Source organism: Microcaecilia unicolor, chromosome 5, assembly GCF_901765095.1.
Source record: "Microcaecilia unicolor chromosome 5, aMicUni1.1, whole genome shotgun sequence".
Lineage (NCBI taxonomy): Eukaryota > Metazoa > Chordata > Amphibia > Gymnophiona > Siphonopidae > Microcaecilia > Microcaecilia unicolor.
Genome location: NC_044035.1, coordinates 12,558,424 through 12,579,576, shown reverse-complemented (window position 1 = coordinate 12,579,576; position 21,153 = coordinate 12,558,424). Strand labels below are relative to the sequence as shown.

At 47.2% G+C, this 21,153-nt stretch overlaps 1 protein-coding gene across 1 annotated transcript in view; it reads left to right on the top strand.

Moving 5' to 3' along the window:
• ATRNL1 (attractin like 1) overlaps positions 1–21,153 on the top strand; it is a 1,590,902-nt gene that overhangs the window by 1,505,419 nt on the left and 64,330 nt on the right. The window contains 1 exon segment of the mRNA XM_030202658.1: positions 12,300–12,414. Within this exon segment, the coding sequence (XP_030058518.1) occupies positions 12,300–12,414 (115 nt within the window).

The following is a 21,153-nucleotide window of genomic DNA, read 5'->3' as shown; positions in this document are numbered from 1 at the left end:
TTGCCCCGGGCCTGGCCCAGTCTCTCGGCAGCCCTGAAGTGGAGGAGTAGCCTAGTGGTTAGTGCAGTGGACTTTGATCCTGGGGAACTGAGTTCGATTCCCACTGCAGCTCCTTGTGACTCTGGGCAAGTCACTTAACCCTCCATTGCCCCTGGTACAAAATAAATACCTGAATATATGTAAACCGCTTTGAATGTAGTTTAAAAACCTCAGAAAGGCGGTATATCAAGTCCCATTTCCCTTTCCCTATTTGAGATTCTACATGGAATGTTGCAGTTGCTACTATTTGAGATTCTGGAATGTTGCTGCTATTTGAGATTCTACATGGAATGTTGATACTATTGGAGATTCTAGATGGAATGTTAATGTTGCTATTCCACTAGCAACATTCCATGTAGAAGCCTGCCCTTGCAGATCAGCAATGCGGCTGCGCAGGCTTCTGTTTCTGTGAGTCTGACCAGGACGTCAGACTCACAGAAACAGAAGCCAGCGGCCGCATTGCTGACCTGCAAGGGTAGGCTTCTACATGGAATGTTGATAGTGGAGGAGTAGCCTAGTGGTTAGTGCAGTGGACTTTGATCCTGGGGAACTGAGTTCAATTCCAACTGCAGCTCCTTGTGACTCTGGGCAAGTCACTTAACCCTCCATTGCCCCTGGTACAAAATAAGCACCTGAATATATGTAAACCGCTTTGAATGTAGTTACAAAAACCTCAGAAAGGCGGTATATCAAGTCCCATTTCCCTTTCCCTTATGACATCACAATATCAGAAGTGAGCCAAGTATCGGGCAATCAAGCCATTGTGACATCACTGATGAGGTTGGCTCTTATTGGTGGAATGAGTGGAGGAGTAGCCTAGTGGTTAGTGCAGTGGACTTTGATCCTGGGGAACTGAGTTCAATTCCCACTGCAGCTCCCTGTGACTCTGGGCAAGTCACTTAACCCTCCATTGCCCCTGGTACAAAATAAGTACCTGAATATATGTAAACTGCTTTGAATGTAGTTGCAAAAACCTCAGAAAGGCGGTGTATCAAGTCCCATTTCCATTTCCATCATTATACCCCCTTTGCAAATCCACACGGAAACACTTAGGAACTGTTCTCGTGTCCCGCTTCCTTTTATTAGATGTGCTGTCTCCCCCTATTCTCCCTCTTGTTCTTTCTGTGTGAGTTATTGCTTTCCTATCATGTTTTGTAGTTCTTTTCCTTTTCTAAAATTGTTTTAAATCATTGTTATTCACTTTTACATCACTGCTAATCAGTCATGGTGATATAGCAAATCTTAGTAAACTATAAACCATCACATCATACTTTTATATTATGAGTTTATCTTGTTGGGCAGACTGGATGGACCATACAAGTCTTTATCTGCCGTCATCTACTGTGTTACTATGTTAAGTGTGTTTTTGCATGGATCTGCTATTTCTGGCCAATTTTGACGCCTTGCATCCGTTAGAACGCGTTTCTGCACTGAAACCTCACCATGCATGTAGCGCCTAACGTATGTGCTATTCTAGAACTCTGTGCGTATATTCAATTGACACTTAGTTGGCAAGTGGGTGTGTACACTGGGGAAAAGTCAGGTTAAGCTCACACTCACATGTCTAACTTATAGAAATCCATAAGTTAAGCACATATCTTCGTATCATAGGGGCAAGCTCTATGGCATACATAAATGCTTGCACCCAACCACATGCACACATAAATACCGGTTATGCTAGTATTTTATATAAAGAAGGGCGATACCTATCTTCCTTTGCAGAATTGGCTCTAATGGTAACCCTTTATGTGCTGAAATGTAGGTGCCCCTTAATAGAGTTACCCTCCACATGTCTCCAGTGGCTTATGGTAATTTTCATAGATATTTGTATTATATATATATATATAATAAGTAAGTAAGTGAGTGATCGCAGACAAAGACCTGAATGGTCCATCCAGTCTACCCAACAATCACATTCATTCTTAATTCATGATTAAATCATCAGTGAACGTGATGATATATACTTGATCGTGGTCTTTCTTTCGTCCACTCTCTCATTACCTCTCGCCTTGACTACTGCAACCTACTCCTCACTGGCCTCCCACTTAGCCATCTATCCCCCCTTCAGTCCATTCAGAACTCGGCTGCACGACTTACCTTCCGCCTGGACAGTTGTTTCTTGGACATAGACCGTAGAAGTCCGCCCGGCTCTGTCCTTATCTTCCAACTGGAATTCGTTGCCAGAGAATGTGGTAAAGGCGGTTAGCTTAGCGGAGTTTAAAAAAGGTTTGGCTGGCTTCCTAAAGGAAAAGTCCATAGATTGTTATTAAATGGACTTGGGGAAAATCCACTATTTCTGGGATAAGCAGTGTAAAATGTTTTCTACATTTTGGGGATCTTGCCGGGTATTTGTGACCTGGATTGGCCACTGTTGGAAACAGGATGCTGGGCTCGATGCACCTTTGGTCTTTCCCAGTATGGCAATACTTACATACTTATGAACTACTGGAGTTAATGTCAAAGCCCACTCCAACCTATCTGAATCCGTCTTGCGGCACTCAGACCTTATAAGCCAGCCCAGCACTGGCCTTAGTTTTTACAGCCAGAGTTGCCATCTAAGCACGACTTGACATGCAAACAAATATGCTACCTTTTAAGTTTTGCTTTTTATACCATTTATTTATTTAGTTGTTACATTTGTACCCCATTTTCCCACCTATTTGCAGGCTCAATGTGGCTTACATAGTACCGTAGAGGTGTTTGATAACAAATATAAGGTTATGTTGTGATCAGATGAGGTAGGTGTGGATCAGGCATCATGGGGTCGAAGGGAATGCAGATTAGAAAATGTCCAGTACGTTCATTAGTTATGCTGTGTTACTGAGTGTGGGGATTTACGTTGGATCAATGGGATAGGCCTTTTTGAAGAGGTGAGTTTTTAGCGATTTCCTGAAGTTTAAGTGGTCGTGGATTGTTCTCACCGCATTTGGGAATTCATTTTCTAATTACATATCCTCTGCGTTGGAGCAGTATTTATGCTGCATTCTGTTTTTGTTCTTATCTGAATCTCCGAAATCAGTCTAAAAGATTCTCCTAAAGTCATTGCTGGTATGCCTGGCCAGATTTCGCTTAGTTATGTAAGGCACAGGAGAACTGAGCCGTAGCATTCAACACTCATATGAAACCACTGTGCTGAGGAGCTCAGTGCAAAGCCTAATGAACCGTGAGGCAGCGTGGAAACACCGTTTCTGCTCCGGTCTGTAAAAGTAGCTGTTTAGGTTTTGTGATAATTAACCTGTGCGCTTTGTGGTGCAGCCTCCTGGACAGAGTATCAGAATCTGTGGGGATAGAAAAAACTGACCTGCAGAATGGGGCATGCTTGCAAATGCCTCAGCCAGAAACTCACCTGGTCATGTTCCTGGGTTGAAAGCTATTAGCTTTACAATAGTGTAACTATCTAGAACATTTCTATTACCTCTGCACTGTAAAAACCAAACACAGCAAAACCAAAGCTCTTAATGGACACTATATAACCTCTCCTCTCTTTGATCCCCATTGTGCCTGAACCAGTGGCGTTCCTTGCCTGGATGGCAACCGGGGCGGAGCGCCGATGCCCCCCCCCCCGGGTGCAGTGCGCGCCCCCTCCCCACTAAATTACACCTCCCCCCATCCAGTGAAATGACACCCCCCCCCGGGTGCACGCCGCTAGGGGGGGGTGCCGCGGCGCGCGCCTGCTCCGAGTTTGCTAAACTTCTTTGCTCGTTCGCTGCAGCTCCCTCTGCCCCGGAACAGAGCTGCAGCAAACAAGCAAAAAGGTTTAGCGAACTCGGAGCAGGCGCGCGCCGCAACACCCCCCAGCGGCGTACACCCGGGGCGGACCGCCCCTCCCCCCCCCTTGGTATGCCACTGGCCTGAACCTTAATCAACCACAACATCACCACAGTGGCGTTCCTAGGGGAGCTGACACCCGGGGTGGATCGCCGATGTGCCCCACCCCCTGGGTGCAGCACCCCCCCCCCCCCCCGGTGCAGCGCGACCCCCCCCCCCCCCCGACGAAAGAACCCCCCCGGGTGCATGCCTCTGGGGGGGAGTGCTGCGCCGGTCAGCTTCGTTCGTTTCCATACTCCCTCTGCCCCAGAACAGGTTACTTCCTGTTCCGGGGCAGAGGTAGCATGGAAACGAACGAAGCTGACCGGCGCGCGGCACCCCCCCAGCGGTGTGCACCCGGGGTGGACCGCCCCTCCTCCTTGGTACGCCACTGCATCACCATGTATTTGTTTCTCTACCAGACTTGGCGAACGCCTTTATGGTACTATGTAAGCCACATTGAACCTGCAAATAGGTGGGAAAATGTGGGATACAAATGTAACAAATAAACAATAAATAAACAGTATTGGTGACTTTTGGTGCAGCATATTATACAAAAACATATATGCAAGTAAATCATATTAAAAGTGCTGTTAATCGACAGGCATTTGCCTCACCCGCACTGTGTCTAGAAAGTAAAAGCTGATGGAAAAAATGAAAGAACAATTGCTCCTCATAAATGTATTTATTTATTTATTTGTTGCATTTGTATCCCAACTTATCCCTGCCCGTCTTCAAGTCTTTGCTTAAAGCCCACCTCTTCAATGCTGCGTTTGGCACCTAACCCTTACCGTTCAGTGAATCCAGACTGCCCCTATCGGACCGACCGTTCACTTGTCTATTAGATTGTAAGCTCTTTGAGCAGGGACTGTCTCTCTTTGTTAAATTGTACATAACCCTAGTAGCGCTCTAGAAATGTTAAGTAGTAGTAGTAGTAGTAGTATTACATATAGCAGTGATTTAACCAGAGCTGAGATTGTGATGTCATAATGCCTCATTCCACCAATGCCTAAGAGCCAACCTCATCAGTGATGTCACAATGGCTTGATTGTCCTATATTTGTCTCACTCTTATCTATTAGATTGTAAGCTCTTTGAGCAGGGACTGTCTCTCTTTGTTAAATTGTACAGCACTGCGTAACCCTAGTAGCACTTTAGAAATGTTTAGTAGTAGTAGTAACTCAAAGTGGCTTACAATACATCATGAGTAGTGGAAGAATGTTAGTAGATAGATATTTGGTATTACAGGATCTTGGTCAGCATGATGATAATAAATAAAGTAATAGTATACAAGCAGATATTAAGAAACAGTTACTACTACTACTACTAAACATTTCTAAAGTGCTACTAGGGTTACGCAGCGCTGTACAATTTAACAAAGAGAGACAGTCCCTGCTCAAAGAGCTTACAATCTAATAGATAAGAGTGAGACAAATATAGGACAATCAAGCCATTGTGACATCACTGATGAGGTTGGCTCTTAGGCATTGGTGGAATGAGGCATTATGACATCACAATCTCAGCTCTGGTTAAATCACTGCTATATGTAATACTACTACTACTACTTAACATTTCTAGAGCGCTACTAGGGTTACGCAGCGCTGTACAATTTAACAAAGAGAGACAGTCCCTGCTCAAAGAGCTTACAATCTAATAGACAAGTGAACGGTCGGTCCGATAGGGGCAGTCAAATTGGGGCTGTCTGGATTCACTGAACGGTAAGGGTTAGGTGACGAACGCAGCATTGAAGAGGTGGGCTTTAAGCAAAGACTTGAAGACGGGCAGGGAGGGGGCTTGGCGTAAGGGCTCAGGAAGGTTGTTCCAAGCATAGGGTGAGGCGAGGCAGAATGAGCGGAGCCTGGAGTTGGCGGTGGTGGAGAAGGGTACCGAGAGGAGGGATTTGTCCTGTGAACGGAGGTTTCGGGCGGGAACGTAAGGGGAGATGAGGGTAGAAAGATAGTGAGGGGCTGCAGACTGAGTGCATTTGTAGGTAAGAAGGAGGAGCTTGAATTGAATGCGGTATCTGATCGGAAGCCAGTGAAGTGACCTGAGGAGAGGGGTGATATGAGTATATCGGTTCTGGCGGAATATGAGACGTGCAGCAGAGTTCTGAACAGACTGAAGGGGGGATAGATGGCGGCTAAGTGGGAGGCCGGTGAGGAGTAAGTTGCAGTAGTCCAGGCGAGAGGTAATGAGAGCGTGGACGAGAGTTCGGGTGGTGTGTTCAGAGAGGAAAGGGCGAATTTTGCTGATGTTAAAGAGGAAGAAGCAGTTCTGAATATGGATGTGCGCGTTGTACATGTTTACATTTGTTGATCTTTGTGGAATGCTTTGTTAAACAGATGGGTCTTCAGTAGTATGCAGAAGTTCGTTCTTTCATAGATCGATTTCAAGCTGCGCGGCAGTAACATAGTAACATAGTAGATGACGGCAGAAAAAGACCTGCATGGTCCATCTAGTCTGCCCAAGATAAACTCATATCTTGAATTTGTACCTGTCTTTTTCAGGGCACAGACCGTATAAGTCTGCCCAGCAGTATTTCCCGCCTCCCAACCACCAGTCCCGCCTCCCATCACCGGCTCTGGTACAGACCGTATAAGTCTGCCCTCCCCTATCCTAGCCTCCCAACCACCAACCCCTCTTCCCCCCACCTGCTCCGCCACCCAATTTCAGCTAAGCTTCTAAGGATCCATTCCTGCTGCACAGTACGTTCCATAACTGCCTTAATGCCTTTGTGGAGTCATGTTCAGATTCCAATTCCATTATAGAGCAGGCTGCCACCACGCAGCATCGGGACGGGGGCACCCGCATGTAGAACTGACCCCTCCCCCAGTGTGCCTCGGCAAGTATAATGCAAATAATTTCAAGATTTCAGAAGTGTTATTTAAGAATTGTTTTAATGAAAGTAACTGTGCATTAAGTTATTTTAACATGTCATTTGCTTTAAATAATTAGAAAACGTCACATAGTTCAGTCTCTCTGTTCCGCTCTATAGCACCTAATTAAAATTCATTTCATTCTTGTATTTTCTTCTGCACTTTTTGGTGGTTATTTTAGAAGGCCCTGTGTGAGTTTTAGACATGCCTAAATCAGCATTGAGATATCTGGATTACATACGTGTCTAAATCCCAGTTTTACAATGCTGGTGCATATGACAAGGGGGTGTGGTCTGGTCATGTTCGGGGCAGGACCAGGGCGGGCCCCCCAAAAATAAATGTGCATTCCCCATTTCAGAAGGGGGAATGCACATCTGTATCCAAAAAGAGGAATGTCGGGATCTACACTTGACCCTTCAGTACATGTAGGCAGGGGCGTAGCCAGACTTCGGCGGGAGGGGGATCCAGAGCCCGAGGTGAGGGGGAACATTTTAGCCCCCCCCCCCCCAGCGCCGCCGACCCCCCCCCCCCCCCCCGCCATTGCCGACCTCTGCCGCCATCACCACCACCAACAACAACAACTTTGACGACCCCTGCCGACGACACTCTCGACCCCCCCTCCCGCCGACAACCCGCCGCCGTCGTAGTCACCTACCTTTGCTGGCAGGGGACCCCTATCCCCACCAGCTGAGGTCTTCTTCTTCCCACGAAAGGCTTTGTTCTGTTTCTGACGTCGGATGTCAGACTCACAGAAACAGAACGAAGCCTTGCGCCGGAAGAAGAGGACCTCGGCTGGCGGAAGTTGGGGTCCCCCGCCAGCAAAGGTAGCCCATGGCGTGGGAGGGTTGGCAGCAGGAGGGGGAGTCGAGAGGGTCATCAGCAGGGGGTCCAGGGCTAAATCTACGGGGGCGCAGGCCCCCGTGGTCCCACATAGCTACGCCCCTGCATGTAGATTTCAGAAAAGGTGTTGGTTTCATGTAGCACTGTGCTGGAAGGGTAGGTAGAGGGTGCCCCCTTAATCCCCCCTTCAGTGGTACCAGACAAGGATAGTGGTCTCTATAGTAGCGTCAGAAAACAGACATGCCTGTTTCTAAAATGGCTAACATACATGCATATCTGCTGGAACATAAACATATATGTTCTGAAATACCAATATATATACATATTTCTGTTGCTGTGTTGTGCCCATTGATATTTAGGATGTAATCTAATATAATAAAACGAACCGTGAACGTTCTGAAGACAACGTTCTGTGAAGCCGGAAGCTTGAAGCCGGAAGTCTGAAGCCTTGAAGCCTTGAAGCCATCTGACGTCACTCCCAGGCTGAGGCTGAAGGGTTCGTGGATTCGTGGTGTGAAGCCTTCAAGCCAGCCAGCCGTCTCTGCCCCGCCCTCGCAACAAAACAAACAAATCCGGAAGCGAAACGTCAGGGAAGGAGGCGGCGCTCCCGACGTCTAGCCTTCCCTTCGCTGTGTTCCGCCTTAAAAAGAAGGCGGAACACAGCGAAGGGAAAGCTAGACGTCGGGAGCGCCGCCTCCTTCCCTGACGCTTCGTTGCCGGAACCACGGAGGTAAATTGAAAAAGAAGAAAAAAAAAAAACAAAACGATGCATGGATGCGAAGGGGGGGGGGGGAGAAGAGGGCGGGCCAGGCTGGGACATGGGAGAGAGAGTAGCATGGATGCGACGGGGGGGGAGGGGCATGGAAGGGCGAGAGGGGACTTGCTGGAAAAGGATGAATGGAGGCGGCAGGGGACAGAGGAGCATGGATGGGTATGGATTGGGAGGGCAGGGCACAGGGAGAGAGGGGAATTACTGGAAAAGGATGAATGGAGGCGGCAGGGGACAGAGGAGCATGGATGGGTATGGATTGGGAGGGCAGGGCACAGGGAGAGAGGGGAATTACTGGAAATGGATGAAGGGAGGGGCAGGGGACAGAGGAGCATGGATGGGCATGGATTGGGAGGGCAGGACTCAGGGAGAGAGGGAAATTGCTGGATAGGGGAAAATGGAGGGGCCAGGTGACAGATGAGCATGGATGGGCATGGATTGGAAGGGCAGGACTCAGGAGAAGGGAATTGCTGGATAGGGATGAATGGAGGGGACAGATGGGCATGGATGGATATGGATTGCAGAGCAGGCCTCAGGCAGAGAGGGGAAATGCTGGATAGGGAAAAATGGAGGGGCCAGGTGACAGAGGAGCATGGATGGGCATGGATTGGAAGGGCAGGACTCAGGGAGAGGGGAATTGCTGGATAGGGATGAATGGAGGGGACAGATGGGCATGGATGGATATGGATTGCAGAGCAGGCCTCAGGCAGAGAGGGAAATGCTGGATAGGGAAAAATGGAGGGGCCAGGTGACGGAGGAGCATGGATTGGAAGGGCAGGACTCAGGGAGAGGGGAATTGCTGGATAGGGATGAATGGAGGGGACAGATGGGCATGGATGGATATGCATTGCAGAGCAGGCCTCAGGCAGAGAGGGGAAATGCTGGATAGGGGAAAAATGGAGGGGCCAGGTGACAGAGGAGCATGGATGGGCATGGATTGGAAGGGCAGGACTCAGGGAGAGGGGAATTGCTGGATAGGGATGAATGGAGGGGACAGATGGGCATGGATGGATATGGATTGCAGAGCAGGCCTCAGGCAGAGAGGGGAAATGCTGGATAGGGAAAAATGGAGGGGCCAGGTGACAGAGGAGCATGGATGGGCATGGATTGAAAGGGCAGGACTCAGGGAGAGGGGAATTGCTGGATAGGGATGAATGGAGGGGACAGATGGGCATGGATGGATATGCAATTGCAGAGCAGGCCTCAGGCAGAGAGGGAAATGCTGGATAGGGAAAAAATGGAGGGGCCAGGTGACAGAGGAGCATGGTTGGGCATGGATTGGAAGGGCAGGACTCAGGGAGAGGGGAATTGCTGGATAGGATGAATGGAGGGGACAGATGGGCATGATGGATATGGATTGCAGAGCAGGCCTCAGGCAGAGAGGGGAAATGCTGGATAGGGAAAAATGGAGGGGCCAGGTGACAGAGGAGCATGGATGGGCATGGATTGGGAGGGCAGGGCTCAGGGACAGAGGGGAATTGCTGGAAAAGGATGAATGGAGGGGGCAGGGGACAGATGGCCACTTTCACTCTGACTCTCAAACACTCACTCTCACATACACTCTCCCAAACATACACACTCAGAGGAAAACCTTGCTAGCGCCCGTTTCATTTGTGTCAGAAACGGGCCTTTTTTACTAGTCAACATATAAACGTTTTTTTCAGCACCTACCTTAGAACTATTAACCCCAGTTATTAGTTACTAGATCTCACTGGATAAAATGGGACCTGTTCTAAAATAGCACAGGTTAGTGGTACAATAACTTGTCTTAATTCTAGCGCACGTTGATAACTTCCCCCTAAGGGCCCGATTCTATATATGGCACTTAAAATTAACGCACATTAGGCAATCACGCCTAAGCGTATTCTAAATACCATGCGTAAAATCTACATGCGGTGTTGAGAATATACTTACGTGTAGTTCTTGTGACTAAATCTACACGCGTTCATGTACACCAATGAAAAGCTGATGTAAATCCCTGCTCGTAGATTTATGCGCACTGGCCCATATTTTATAACAACGTGCGTAGATTTTGGAAATCCCACAAAATGCTCGTTTCCCTGCCCATAACCACGCCCCTTTTTTTGGCACATGTTAGAATTTATGCACAGTACACTACAGAATATGCTTAGCAATGTACGCTAGTAGATTCTAATTTTTGCCAATTACTGCTCGCTATTGCTTGTTAGGAGCTGTTAACAGCGCTTAACAGCTTGTTAAAACAGTTTATCTACGCAAGTAGTTGTAGAATATGCCTAGATTTACGAGCAGAACCGCACATAACTCTAGGCGCGCTATATAGAATCCAGGGGTTAGTGTGAAGAGTTTCACTCTCTGGTAACCAGAGGTGATATTGTGATGTCATAATGCCTCATTCCACCAATGCTTAAGCGTCAACCTCATCAGTGATGTCACAATGGCTCAACTGTCCTATGGTTCACTTTCTCCCTTTAGTTTGAAGTTTCACTCTCTGGTAACCAGAGTTGATATTGTGATGTCATAATGCCTCATTCCACCAATGCTTAAGTGTCAACCTCATCAGTGATGTCACAATGGCTCAACTGTCCTATATTTGGTTCACTTTCTCCCTTTAGTGTGAAGTTTCACTCTCTGGTAACCAGAGTTGATATTGTGATGTCATAATGCCTCATTCCACCAATGCCTAAGCGCCAACCTCATCAGTGATGTCACAATGGCTTCATTGTCTTATGCTTGGCTCACTTTTATTACATATAACAGTGATTTTGATTTCTATAGACATTTCTCTTTTCTAAAATAAGCAGCAAATTATCAATGTAGACTACTGTTAAGACTTGTTATTTTAGTGTTGGTGAGGCCCCACTTGGAGTATTGTGTTCAGAGTATTAGCAACTAGGTCTCATTGCATAAAATGGGATCTGTGCTAAAATAATTGCTAATGTCCACCATGAACGGTCCAATACAACCCAGGAGTGGAGGAGTGTCCTAGTGGTTAGAGCACTGGTCTTGCAATCCAGAGGTGGCCGGTTCAAATCCCGCTGCTGCTCCTTGTGATCTTGGGCAAGTCACTTAACCCTCCATTACCTCAGGTCCAAACTTAGATTGTGAGCCCTCCTGGGACAGAGAAATATGCAGTGTACCTGAATGTAACTCACCTTCAGCTACTACTGAAAAAAGTGTGAGCAAAATCTAAATAAATGTATGGAATGTTGCTACTATTGAAGATTCTACATGGAGTGTTGTTGTTGCTACTGTTTGAGATTCTACATGGAATGTTGCTATTCCACTAGTAACATTCCATGTAGACGTAGAAGCCTGCCCTTCCAACGTAGCTGCGCAGGCTTCTGTTTCTGTGAGTCTGACGTCCTGCACGTCAGACTCACAGAAACAAGCCTGCGCAGTGCGTTGCTGATCTGCAAGGGCAGGCCTCTACATGGAATGTTGCTGGTGGAGGAGTAGCCTAGTGGTTAGTGCAGTGGAACATGGAATGTTGCTACTATTGGAGATTCTAGACAGAATGTTGCTAGTGGAGGAGTGGCCTAGTGGATAGAGCACCGGTCTTGCAATCCAGAGGTGGCCGGTTCAAATCCCACTGCTGCTCCTTGTGATCTTGGGCAAGTCACTTAACCCTCCATTGCCTCAGGTACAAACTTAGATTATGAGGCCTCCTGGGACAGAGAAATATCCAGAGTACCTGAATGTGACTCACCTTGAGCTACTACTGAAAAAGGTGTGAGCAAATCTAAATAACTAATATAATATTGGTGCTGCACTGCACGTTCTATCTATTCCATGCCATTGCCTTTATGCCGACACCGAAATAAATTTGGTCACTGCACTGACTTGACAGTGACACATTCACTTTTTTACTAATGGTTGTGCTTTTGATTAAAGTCTCCCTCAACAGCTCCTTAAGTTCCACCCAGGGAAGGAACTCGTTATTGCATAATACGTTTGCAGCTGCATGATTGAAATTCCTTTCTTTTCCAGGGTGTCCCTAAGCCAATCGCCATAGAGCCATGTTGTGGGAGCAAAGCCGCCGTCCTTACAGTGTTTCTCTGCCTCCCCAGAGGATCGTCTGGCATCCCTCCTCCAGGTCAATCAGGTAGGAATCCAGACCAAGACTCCACAAACCCGTTCATCTGAAAAGAAAACCTGTAAAAATGATGACAAATTTCCTTGAAGCTTGTTCTGGGGTACTGGCAGAGAAAATGTAAACATTCGCGTGGAATGCTTTTGCCCAGCTGGCAGAGAAAATATGTTTCCAAGAACCAACCCAAATGCCTAATATATTTATTCTGTACTGTGCATCTGTAATTTTACAGTTCTAGAGATACTTAAGAGTCGAGTGTGCTAACGAGTTTTTCCCATTTTGTCCACTTGGGGAAAAGGCTTAGTATGTCTAGTCCTTGGTTAGATAGTTTGATCGGCTATACTCAAAGGTCTGGATGTTTCAGCAATTTTCATTTTCCCACTGCGGGGAAGTTATGAAATTTTGCTGAGAGATATCTCTCTAATGCAACAACTAATCATCAGTGAGCTCCACCTTCAAAAAATGATTTATGTTGTTAAACTATGGAGTTAACTGCATATATTGTTTGGGGCTGAAAATTCAGGAGAGTTTGCCACAAGAGATTTTGGTTGGACATTTCTCTGTCTTTTCAGATGTTATGAGAGCAATTCTATAAATTAGGTAACAAAAAGCAGAAGAAACCTCTAGGTACACCAACCAGTGGCGTAGCTACGTGGCGCCTGGGCCCCCCTGCCGACGACCCTCTCGACCCCCCCCCCCCTCCCGCCGCCAACCCTCCCCCACCGTGGGCTACCTTTGCTGGCGGGGGACCCCAATCCCCGCCAGCCGAGGAGGTCCTCTTCCTCCGAAGGCTTCGTTCTGTTTCTGACTCACAGAAACAGAACAAAGCCTTCGGAGGAAAAAGAGGACCTCCTCGGCTGGCGGGGATTGGGGTCCCCCGCCAGCAAAGGTAGGCGACGGCGGGGGAGGGTTGGCGGCGGGAGGGGGTCAAGAGGGTCGTCGGCAGGGGTTGTCAAAGTTGGCGGTGGCGGGGGGGGGGGCGGTCAGCAATGGCGGGGAGGGGTCGACAGCGCCGGGGAGGGCTAAAATGTGCCCCCTCACCTCGGGCTCTGGCCCCCTCTCCCGCCGAAGTCTGGCTACGCCCCTGACACCAACAAAGACGATAAAAAGCAACAAAAATGGGGGTAGACCAGTTGAGTTGCAACGCAAGAGTACTTGTTTATTTACATGTAGTTTAAAAAAATTCTTGACATCTAAACATTCCTCCTGATATTTATCACCATTTAACTGGCCAGAACGGCTGTTGACTGGTTAAATAGCGCTTCACCGGCTATCCCCCCGATATTCAGCGAGCTATCCCCCGCTTAATATACCCAGTTAGCATCTAGCACATATCCGATTATATCGCCCAATATAACCAGCTATCTGCCTATTTTCCAAGCCGATTTAGCAGCCATATTTGGCCGCGTGAAAAGGTGGGATATGTTTTGCCGTTTTAAAGAGTACCGGCTAAGTCTGTCAAAAATAAACCAGATATTCAACACCGGTCACCGGAAACGGCCCGGCATTGAATATCTGGGCTCAACCACCAACCGCGGGACTTTGCCGGTCTAACTTCCGCAGTCTGAATATCAGCCCCATTGTGTTTAGATTTTGAGAGTTTTTGGAACTATATGTAACCAAACAAGTACCCTTGCGTTGGAACTCAATTGGTCTATTCTAGCCCCATTTTTGCTGGGTTTTTTTTTATTGCCACCTCTTAGGTGCCATGATGGGGTGTACTGAGCGCCAGTTGTATAACGGCATCTGTGCGCATAGATTCCATTACAGAACGCAGGCGGAAGCCCAAAGATGTGCGCACAATGTTAGGTGCACTCACGCCAGGTCAACGGCGGGCATACGTTACATGCATATCGGGAGATGCATCCATCCACCCCCTTTCAATTACATGCTAATGCACGTAGGGGCACTTTTACTAAGCTGCGGTTAGAAGTGGCCTGCGGGAGTCTGGACGCGTGAAATTGGCGCATACTGGAAAAAGGCTTTTTTTATTGGGGCCGTAAATGATCGTGTGCTAAAATGAAAAGTAGCACATGGCTATTTACTGCCTGAGCCCTTAATGCCACCCATTGACCTACCTATAAGGGCGAATTCACTACTCGTTCAGCAATGAAGTCGGTTGTGAAAGGCAAAAGCAGCATAACTGTGTCATCCAGGTATAAATATTTTCCAGGATTAAGGGTTCAGCTTTCGTGAAACATTCTAAGATACATTTCCGATAATGTGGAGAGAATCCAGTTTGTTCATTAGTGATGTCTTGGATGCCGTGCATTGCACTTTGCTTCCATCTAAGTCCCTCGAAAGAGCAGTACTTTTCATTTCCTTCTTATGTTATTTTCAAAGGAGTCACTCTGGGAATCTTTTATAAAGTGCAGTAAGATTCTGCACTTATTTGTGCTTCAGCAAAAATTAACATGCAGTAAATGCAAAGGCTGTGCGATAATTACCGGAGGCACGACCAGCGTGTGCTCTGCAAAAATTACTGGAGGCACAGCCAGCGTGTGCTCTGTGGTAATTACCGGAGGCATGGCCAGCATGTGCTCTGCAATAATTACCAGAGGCATGGCCAGCGTGTGCTCTGCGGTAATTACCGGAGGCACGACCAGCGTGTGCTCTGCGGTAATTATCGGAGGTATGGCCAGCGTGTGCTCTGCGGTAATTACCGGAGGCACGACCAGCGTGTGCTCTGCGGTAATTATCGGAGGTATGGCCAGCGTGTGCTCTGCGGTAATTACCGGAGGCACGAGCAGCGTGTGCTCTGCAAAAATTACTGGAGGCACAGCCAGCGTGTGCTCTGTGGTAATTACCAGAGGCATGGCCAGCGTGTGCTCTGCGGTAATTACCGGAGGTATGGCCAGCGTGTGCTCTGCGGTAATTACCGGAGGCACGACCAGCGTGTGCTCTGCGGTAATTATCGGAGGTATGGCCAGCGTGTGCTCTGCGGTAATTACCGGAGGCACGAGCAGCGTGTGCTCTGCAAAAATTACTGGAGGCACAGCCAGCGTGTGCTCTGCAAAAATTACTGGAGGCACAGCCAGCATGTGCTCTGCGGTAATTACCGGAGGCACGACCAGCGTGTGCTCTGCAAAAATTACTGGAGGCACAGCCAGCGTGTGCACTGCAGTAATTATCGGAGGCATGACCAGCGTGTGCTCTGCAGTAATTACCGGAGGCATGGCTGGCGTGTGCTCTGCGGTAATTACTGGAGGTGTGGCCAGCATATGCTCTGCAGTTACCACAGTGAAGTGTTTAAAATTATAACAAAGCCCAGGAACAGACAAGAAGATGTTTTATTTTAGATGTACTCCTTAGTGGAAAGAAGGGCTCGGTGCGAGAGGTAAATGGTATTGGGTCTGCTGGGAAACCATGATCATAACATGATCGAATTTGAGTTAATAACTGGAGTGAAGATACTAAGTAAATCTACTGAAGCAAAGAGTGGCCTTATTTATGTTGGTTTTAGGTGTGATTCATTATGTTATTGTTGTCCCTGATGCGGGCATTACGTGGGCCGAAACATGTTGGGTGTACGAACAAGTGGACGATGTGCTCTACACCACTGTACTAAACTTGCCTTTTTTAATAGAAGTTATTGTCAGCTACGGCTGCTGATTGACATTAAAGTATGTAAGACAAAAAAGTGAGGCGAAACCAAGGAGGATACCAAAAAAACTTTAATTGGCTTTCTAAAAATCGACCCGACACAGCCGTGTTTCGGCCCTAAGGCCTGCCTCAGGGGTCTTGATCAATCTCAGGTGTTGCAGTGTGATATAATACACCGGTGAGAATTTGTGCCCAATTATTGGATAAATTAAACAACTTAAACAAATTAAACAAATTAATCTCTTGTCCTTGGAAAATGGCGTGTTGTCAATCTGAAAACCTGAATTAAAAATGCAACACCTGAGAATTGATCAAGACCTCTGAGGCAGGCCTTAGGGCCGAAACCTAATTAAAGTTTTTTTGGTATATAAGTACATAAGTAGTGCCATACTGGGAAAGACCAAAGGTCCATCTAGCCCAGCATCCTGTCACCGACAGTGGCCAATCCAGGTCAAGGGCACCTGGCACGCTCCCCAAATGTAAAAACATTCCAGACAAGTTATACCTAAAAATGCGGAATTTTTCCAAGTCCATTTAATAGCGGTCTATGGACTTGTCCTTTAGGAATCTATCTAACCCCTTTTTAAACTCCGTCAAGCTAACCGCCCGTACCACGTTCTCCGGCAACGAATTCCAGAGTCTAATTACACGTTGGGTGAAGAAAAATTTTCTCCGATTCGTTTTAAATTTACCACACTGTAGCTTCAACTCATGCCCTCTAGTCCTAGTATTTTTGGATAGCGTGAACAGTCGCTTCACATCCACCCGATCCATTCCACTCATTATTTTATACACTTCTATCATATCTCCCCTCAGCCGTCTCTTCTCCAAGCTTAAAAGCCCTAGCCTTCTCAGCCTCTCTTCATAGGAAAGTCGTCCCATCCCCACTATCATTTTCGTCGCCCTTCGCTGTACCTTTTCCAATTCTACTATATCTTTTTTGAGATACGGAGACCAGTACTGAACACAATACTCCAGGTGCGGTCGCACCATGGAGCGATACAACGGCATTATAACATCCGCACACCTGGACTCCATACCCTTCCTAATAACACCCAACATTCTATTCGCTTTCCTAGCCGCAGCAGCACACTGAGCAGAAGGTTTCAGCGTATCATCGACGACGACACCCAGATCCCTTTCTTGATCCGTAACTCCTAACGCGGAACCTTGCAAGACGTAGCTATAATTCGGGTTCCTCTTACCCACATGCATCACTTTGCACTTGTCAACATTGAACTTCATCTGCCACTTGCACGCCCATTCTCCCAGTCTCGCAAGGTCCTCCTGTAATCGTTCACATTCCTCCTGCGACTTGACGACCCTGAATAATTTTGTGTCATCGGCGAATTTAATTACCTCACTAGTTATTCCCATCTCTAGGTCATTTATAAATACATTAAAAAGCAACGGACCCAGCACAGACCCCTGCGGGACCCCACTAACTACCCTCCTCCACTGAGAATACTGGCCACGCAATCCTACTCTCTGCTTCCTATCTTTCAACCAGTTCTTAATCCATAATAATACCCTACCTCCGATTCCATGACTCTGCAATTTCTTCAGGAGTCTTTCGTGTGGTTTCTCCTCACTTTTTTGTCTTACGTCTCACGGCAGTGTGAGGTTCTTACCTCCTTTTTTTGTTTGTTTCATTTCGCCTGACATTAAAGTATGCCATCACCTTGCAGCCCCAATCCTTGTAGCCAGTTTTAAAAGGCAAAATAAAGAAATGCCTCCCCCCCCCCCCCCTCGACGTTCAAAACCGTTTAACCGGCCAGGAACGGCACCCTGGCCGGTTAAATGGCATTTAACTGGCTATCTGGTGCTATTCACGGAGAATAACCGACTAGCCCCGATGAATATTCCCGGTTAGCAGCTAGAAGTTAACTGGCCATATCACGCAATAAAACTGGCTATCCCCAAATAATCAGCACATAGCCAGCTATTCTAAGCAGCCGCATACATAGCTGGAATATCTTTGGCCAGTTTAAACTTAACCAACTATTTCTGAATATTAACTTAGCTGGTTAAATTTAAACCGGACAAAAATAAACCAGATATTTAATGCCAGTCACCAGAAATGCCTGGCATTGAATATCTGGGCTGACCGCAAGAATTAGCTGGGCTCTCTCCCGCGGTCTGAATATCGGCCCCAAAGTGACCTTGTATTTATCCCCAGCTTTATCTGCAGGTGGAGAAATGAGAGCAAAGCACCATGGGGGAGATTCTATATTTGGCGCCTAAAAACTTTGCGCGGAAAACGCTGCCAGCTAAGTATATTCTATAAGCGACGCCTAGATTTAGGAACGGAATATGGAATATGCTTAGTTCATATCCCAGCGTATACAACTGTGCGCCTCCATTTACACCAATGTAAACATGGCGTAAATCCCCAGTGCGTAGATTTACATGCACTGGGCCGTATTTTATAACTACGCATGTAAATTTCAGAACGCCCATGAAACGCCCATTTCCCCACCTATAACCACACCCCTTTTTGCCTGCACGCATTAGAAGTTAGGCGCTCTGCGTTATAGAATACGCTTAGCGAATTGTGCACGTAAATTATAATTATTGCCAATTAGTGCTCATTACTGCTTGTTAAGTGGTATTATCAACACCAATTAGCTTGTTAAGCCAATTAAGTTACGCATGTTGTTATAGAATACGCCTAGATTTCAGCACAGATCTCTCAGTGCGCTATGTAGAATCCAGGGGCATATGTACATTTGAAAATCCAAATGCACCTACTTTGTTTACTGTCTAGACCTTCAGCTTGGAGAAAAGGTGACTGAGGGGAGATATGATAGAGGTCTATAAAATAATGAGTGGAGTTGAATGGGTAGATGTGAAGCGTCTGTTCACGCTTTCCAAAAATACTAGGACTAGGGGGCATGCGATGAAGCTACAATGTAGTAAATTTAAAACGAATCAGAGAAAAGTTTTCTTCACTCAACGTGTAATTAAACTCTGGAATTCGTTGCCAGAGAATGTGGTAAAGGCGGTTAGCTTAGCGGAGTTAAAAAAAGGTTTGGAAGGCTTCCTAAAGGAAAAGTCCATAGACCGTTATTAAATGGACTAGGGGAAAATCCACTATTTCTGGGATAAGCAGTATAAAATGTTTTGTACGTTTGGGGGATCTTGCCAGGTATTTGTGATCTGGATTGGCCACTGTTGGAAACAGGATGCTGGGCTCGATGGACCTTTGGTCTGTCCCAGTATGGCAACACTTATGTACTTATGACCTAAATATAGCCCTTGAGATTGCCTCTTTGTAATCCAGTTAAAAGGACACACACATACCTTTAACCGTTCTAAAAGGGGCAAATTCCAACCAGGGCGGTACAGCACCCAGTTAAATCCCTTTGAAACGTGTGCATGTGGAGTCAATTTTCAAAGCTGTGTGGTAGATAAGATTTACCTAATAAACTGGCCTTTCTGAAAATTGCACTGATTGGGCCGGTTAAAAAGTGAATGAGAATTTGGTAAGCATCACATCACTTCTAGCTATTCTAATGGCATTTCCTAGTGGTGTGTTTTAGTTGGGGAGAAGAAGAAAGCACATGACATAAAAGCAGGGGCATAGCCAGACCGGCGGGGAGGGGGGTCCAGAACCCAGGTAAGCAAGCACATTTTAGCCATTGCCGGCCAACCCCCGCCGCCACAACCAACTTTGCCCCCGCCAACAACCCTATCGACCCCCCCTCCCCCGCCGTCGTCGCCTACCTTTGATGGCGAGGGACCCCCAATCCCCGCCAGCCGAGGTCCTCTTGCTTCCCGCGCAAGGCTTTGTTCTGTTTCTGACGTCCAGACTCACAGAAACAGAACAAAGCCTTGCGCCGGAAGAAGAGGACCTCGCTGGCTGATCTGCAAGGATTCGTTCTGTTTCTGTGAGTCTGACGTCCTGCACGTACAACGTGCAGGACGTCAGAAACAGAACGAACCCTTCCGCGGGAAGCAAGAGAACCTCAGCTGGCGAGGTTTGGGGTCCCCCGCCAGCAAAGGTAGGCCACGGAGACGGCGGGGGAGGGTTGACGGCGGGAGGGGGGTCGAGAGGGTCGTCGGCAGGGGGATCCAGGACCAAATCTACGGAGGCCCAGGCCCCCGTGGCCCCATGTAGCTATGCCCCTGCATAAAAGCAATCACATTGTCACCTTCTGGAGTACCTGTGTACCCAAATTTTTTAAGGGAAGGTGCCTAGGCGGATTCCCTTTCCAAACCAGGGTAAAGTACATGCTTTTCAACCATCCATGTAGTTTGCACCGACCAGGCTGTTTGAACCTTACTTTGAATTATTTCGTATTCTCTGGAATTTTTGCAGTGATCTTCGGAGGAGGCCGTCTGCCCCAGGAGTGACATCACATATGTAAATAAGATGTTGACACACTCACTCCTGTTATAGGGTTGCGCGATACCAATATTAACATTCCTTACAAAGCAAACAATGTAGGTTGTTAAGAAAAGTTTTTTTTTTTATTGGCAATAACTGCTCTTAATGTGTTTCACAATATTTGCAAGGTCTTGTTTGTTTGCTCTTTTTTTTTTATCGAACGATACAAAAATATCTTTCAAGTAAGTGATAACACCATCTGCCAGCCACAACTGTTTCTCTTTTCATGCAAATGTTTCTGAAAAGGCAGCTCTCTGTCGCTCTCTCTCTCTCTCTCTCTCTCTCTTTCTCGTTCCGTAAGAAAATGGAAATAGAAGTGGGCAAAAGCAGTTATTAGAAATAATCCAGTCTTGCTAAGAAAAAGAAAAGCGGTCAGTATTCAGCTGGCTGGTGCTCAACATTTTTTTAAACGCTCACTGCCACCAGCTCAGGGGCGTAGCCAGACACCCAATTTTGGGTGGGCCTGGGCCTAAGATGGGTGGGCAGAAGAACTCTGCCTTGGCCAACAAGTGATTTGGTCTCTCCCTCGCTCGCCTGCATGCCATATGGTCTCTCAGATATCCCCCTCCCCTGCATACCTTGTAAATAGCAGATTTTCACCGGCAGCAAGCAGCAGCTAATACATACTGCTCATGTTGGCCCCACAGCCTTCCCTCTTATGCAACCTCCTGTTTCTGCATAGGTGGGAATACAACAGAGGGAAGGCTATTGGGCCAGTGCAAGCAGTATGTATCAGTTGCTGCTCACTTAAAAGGTAT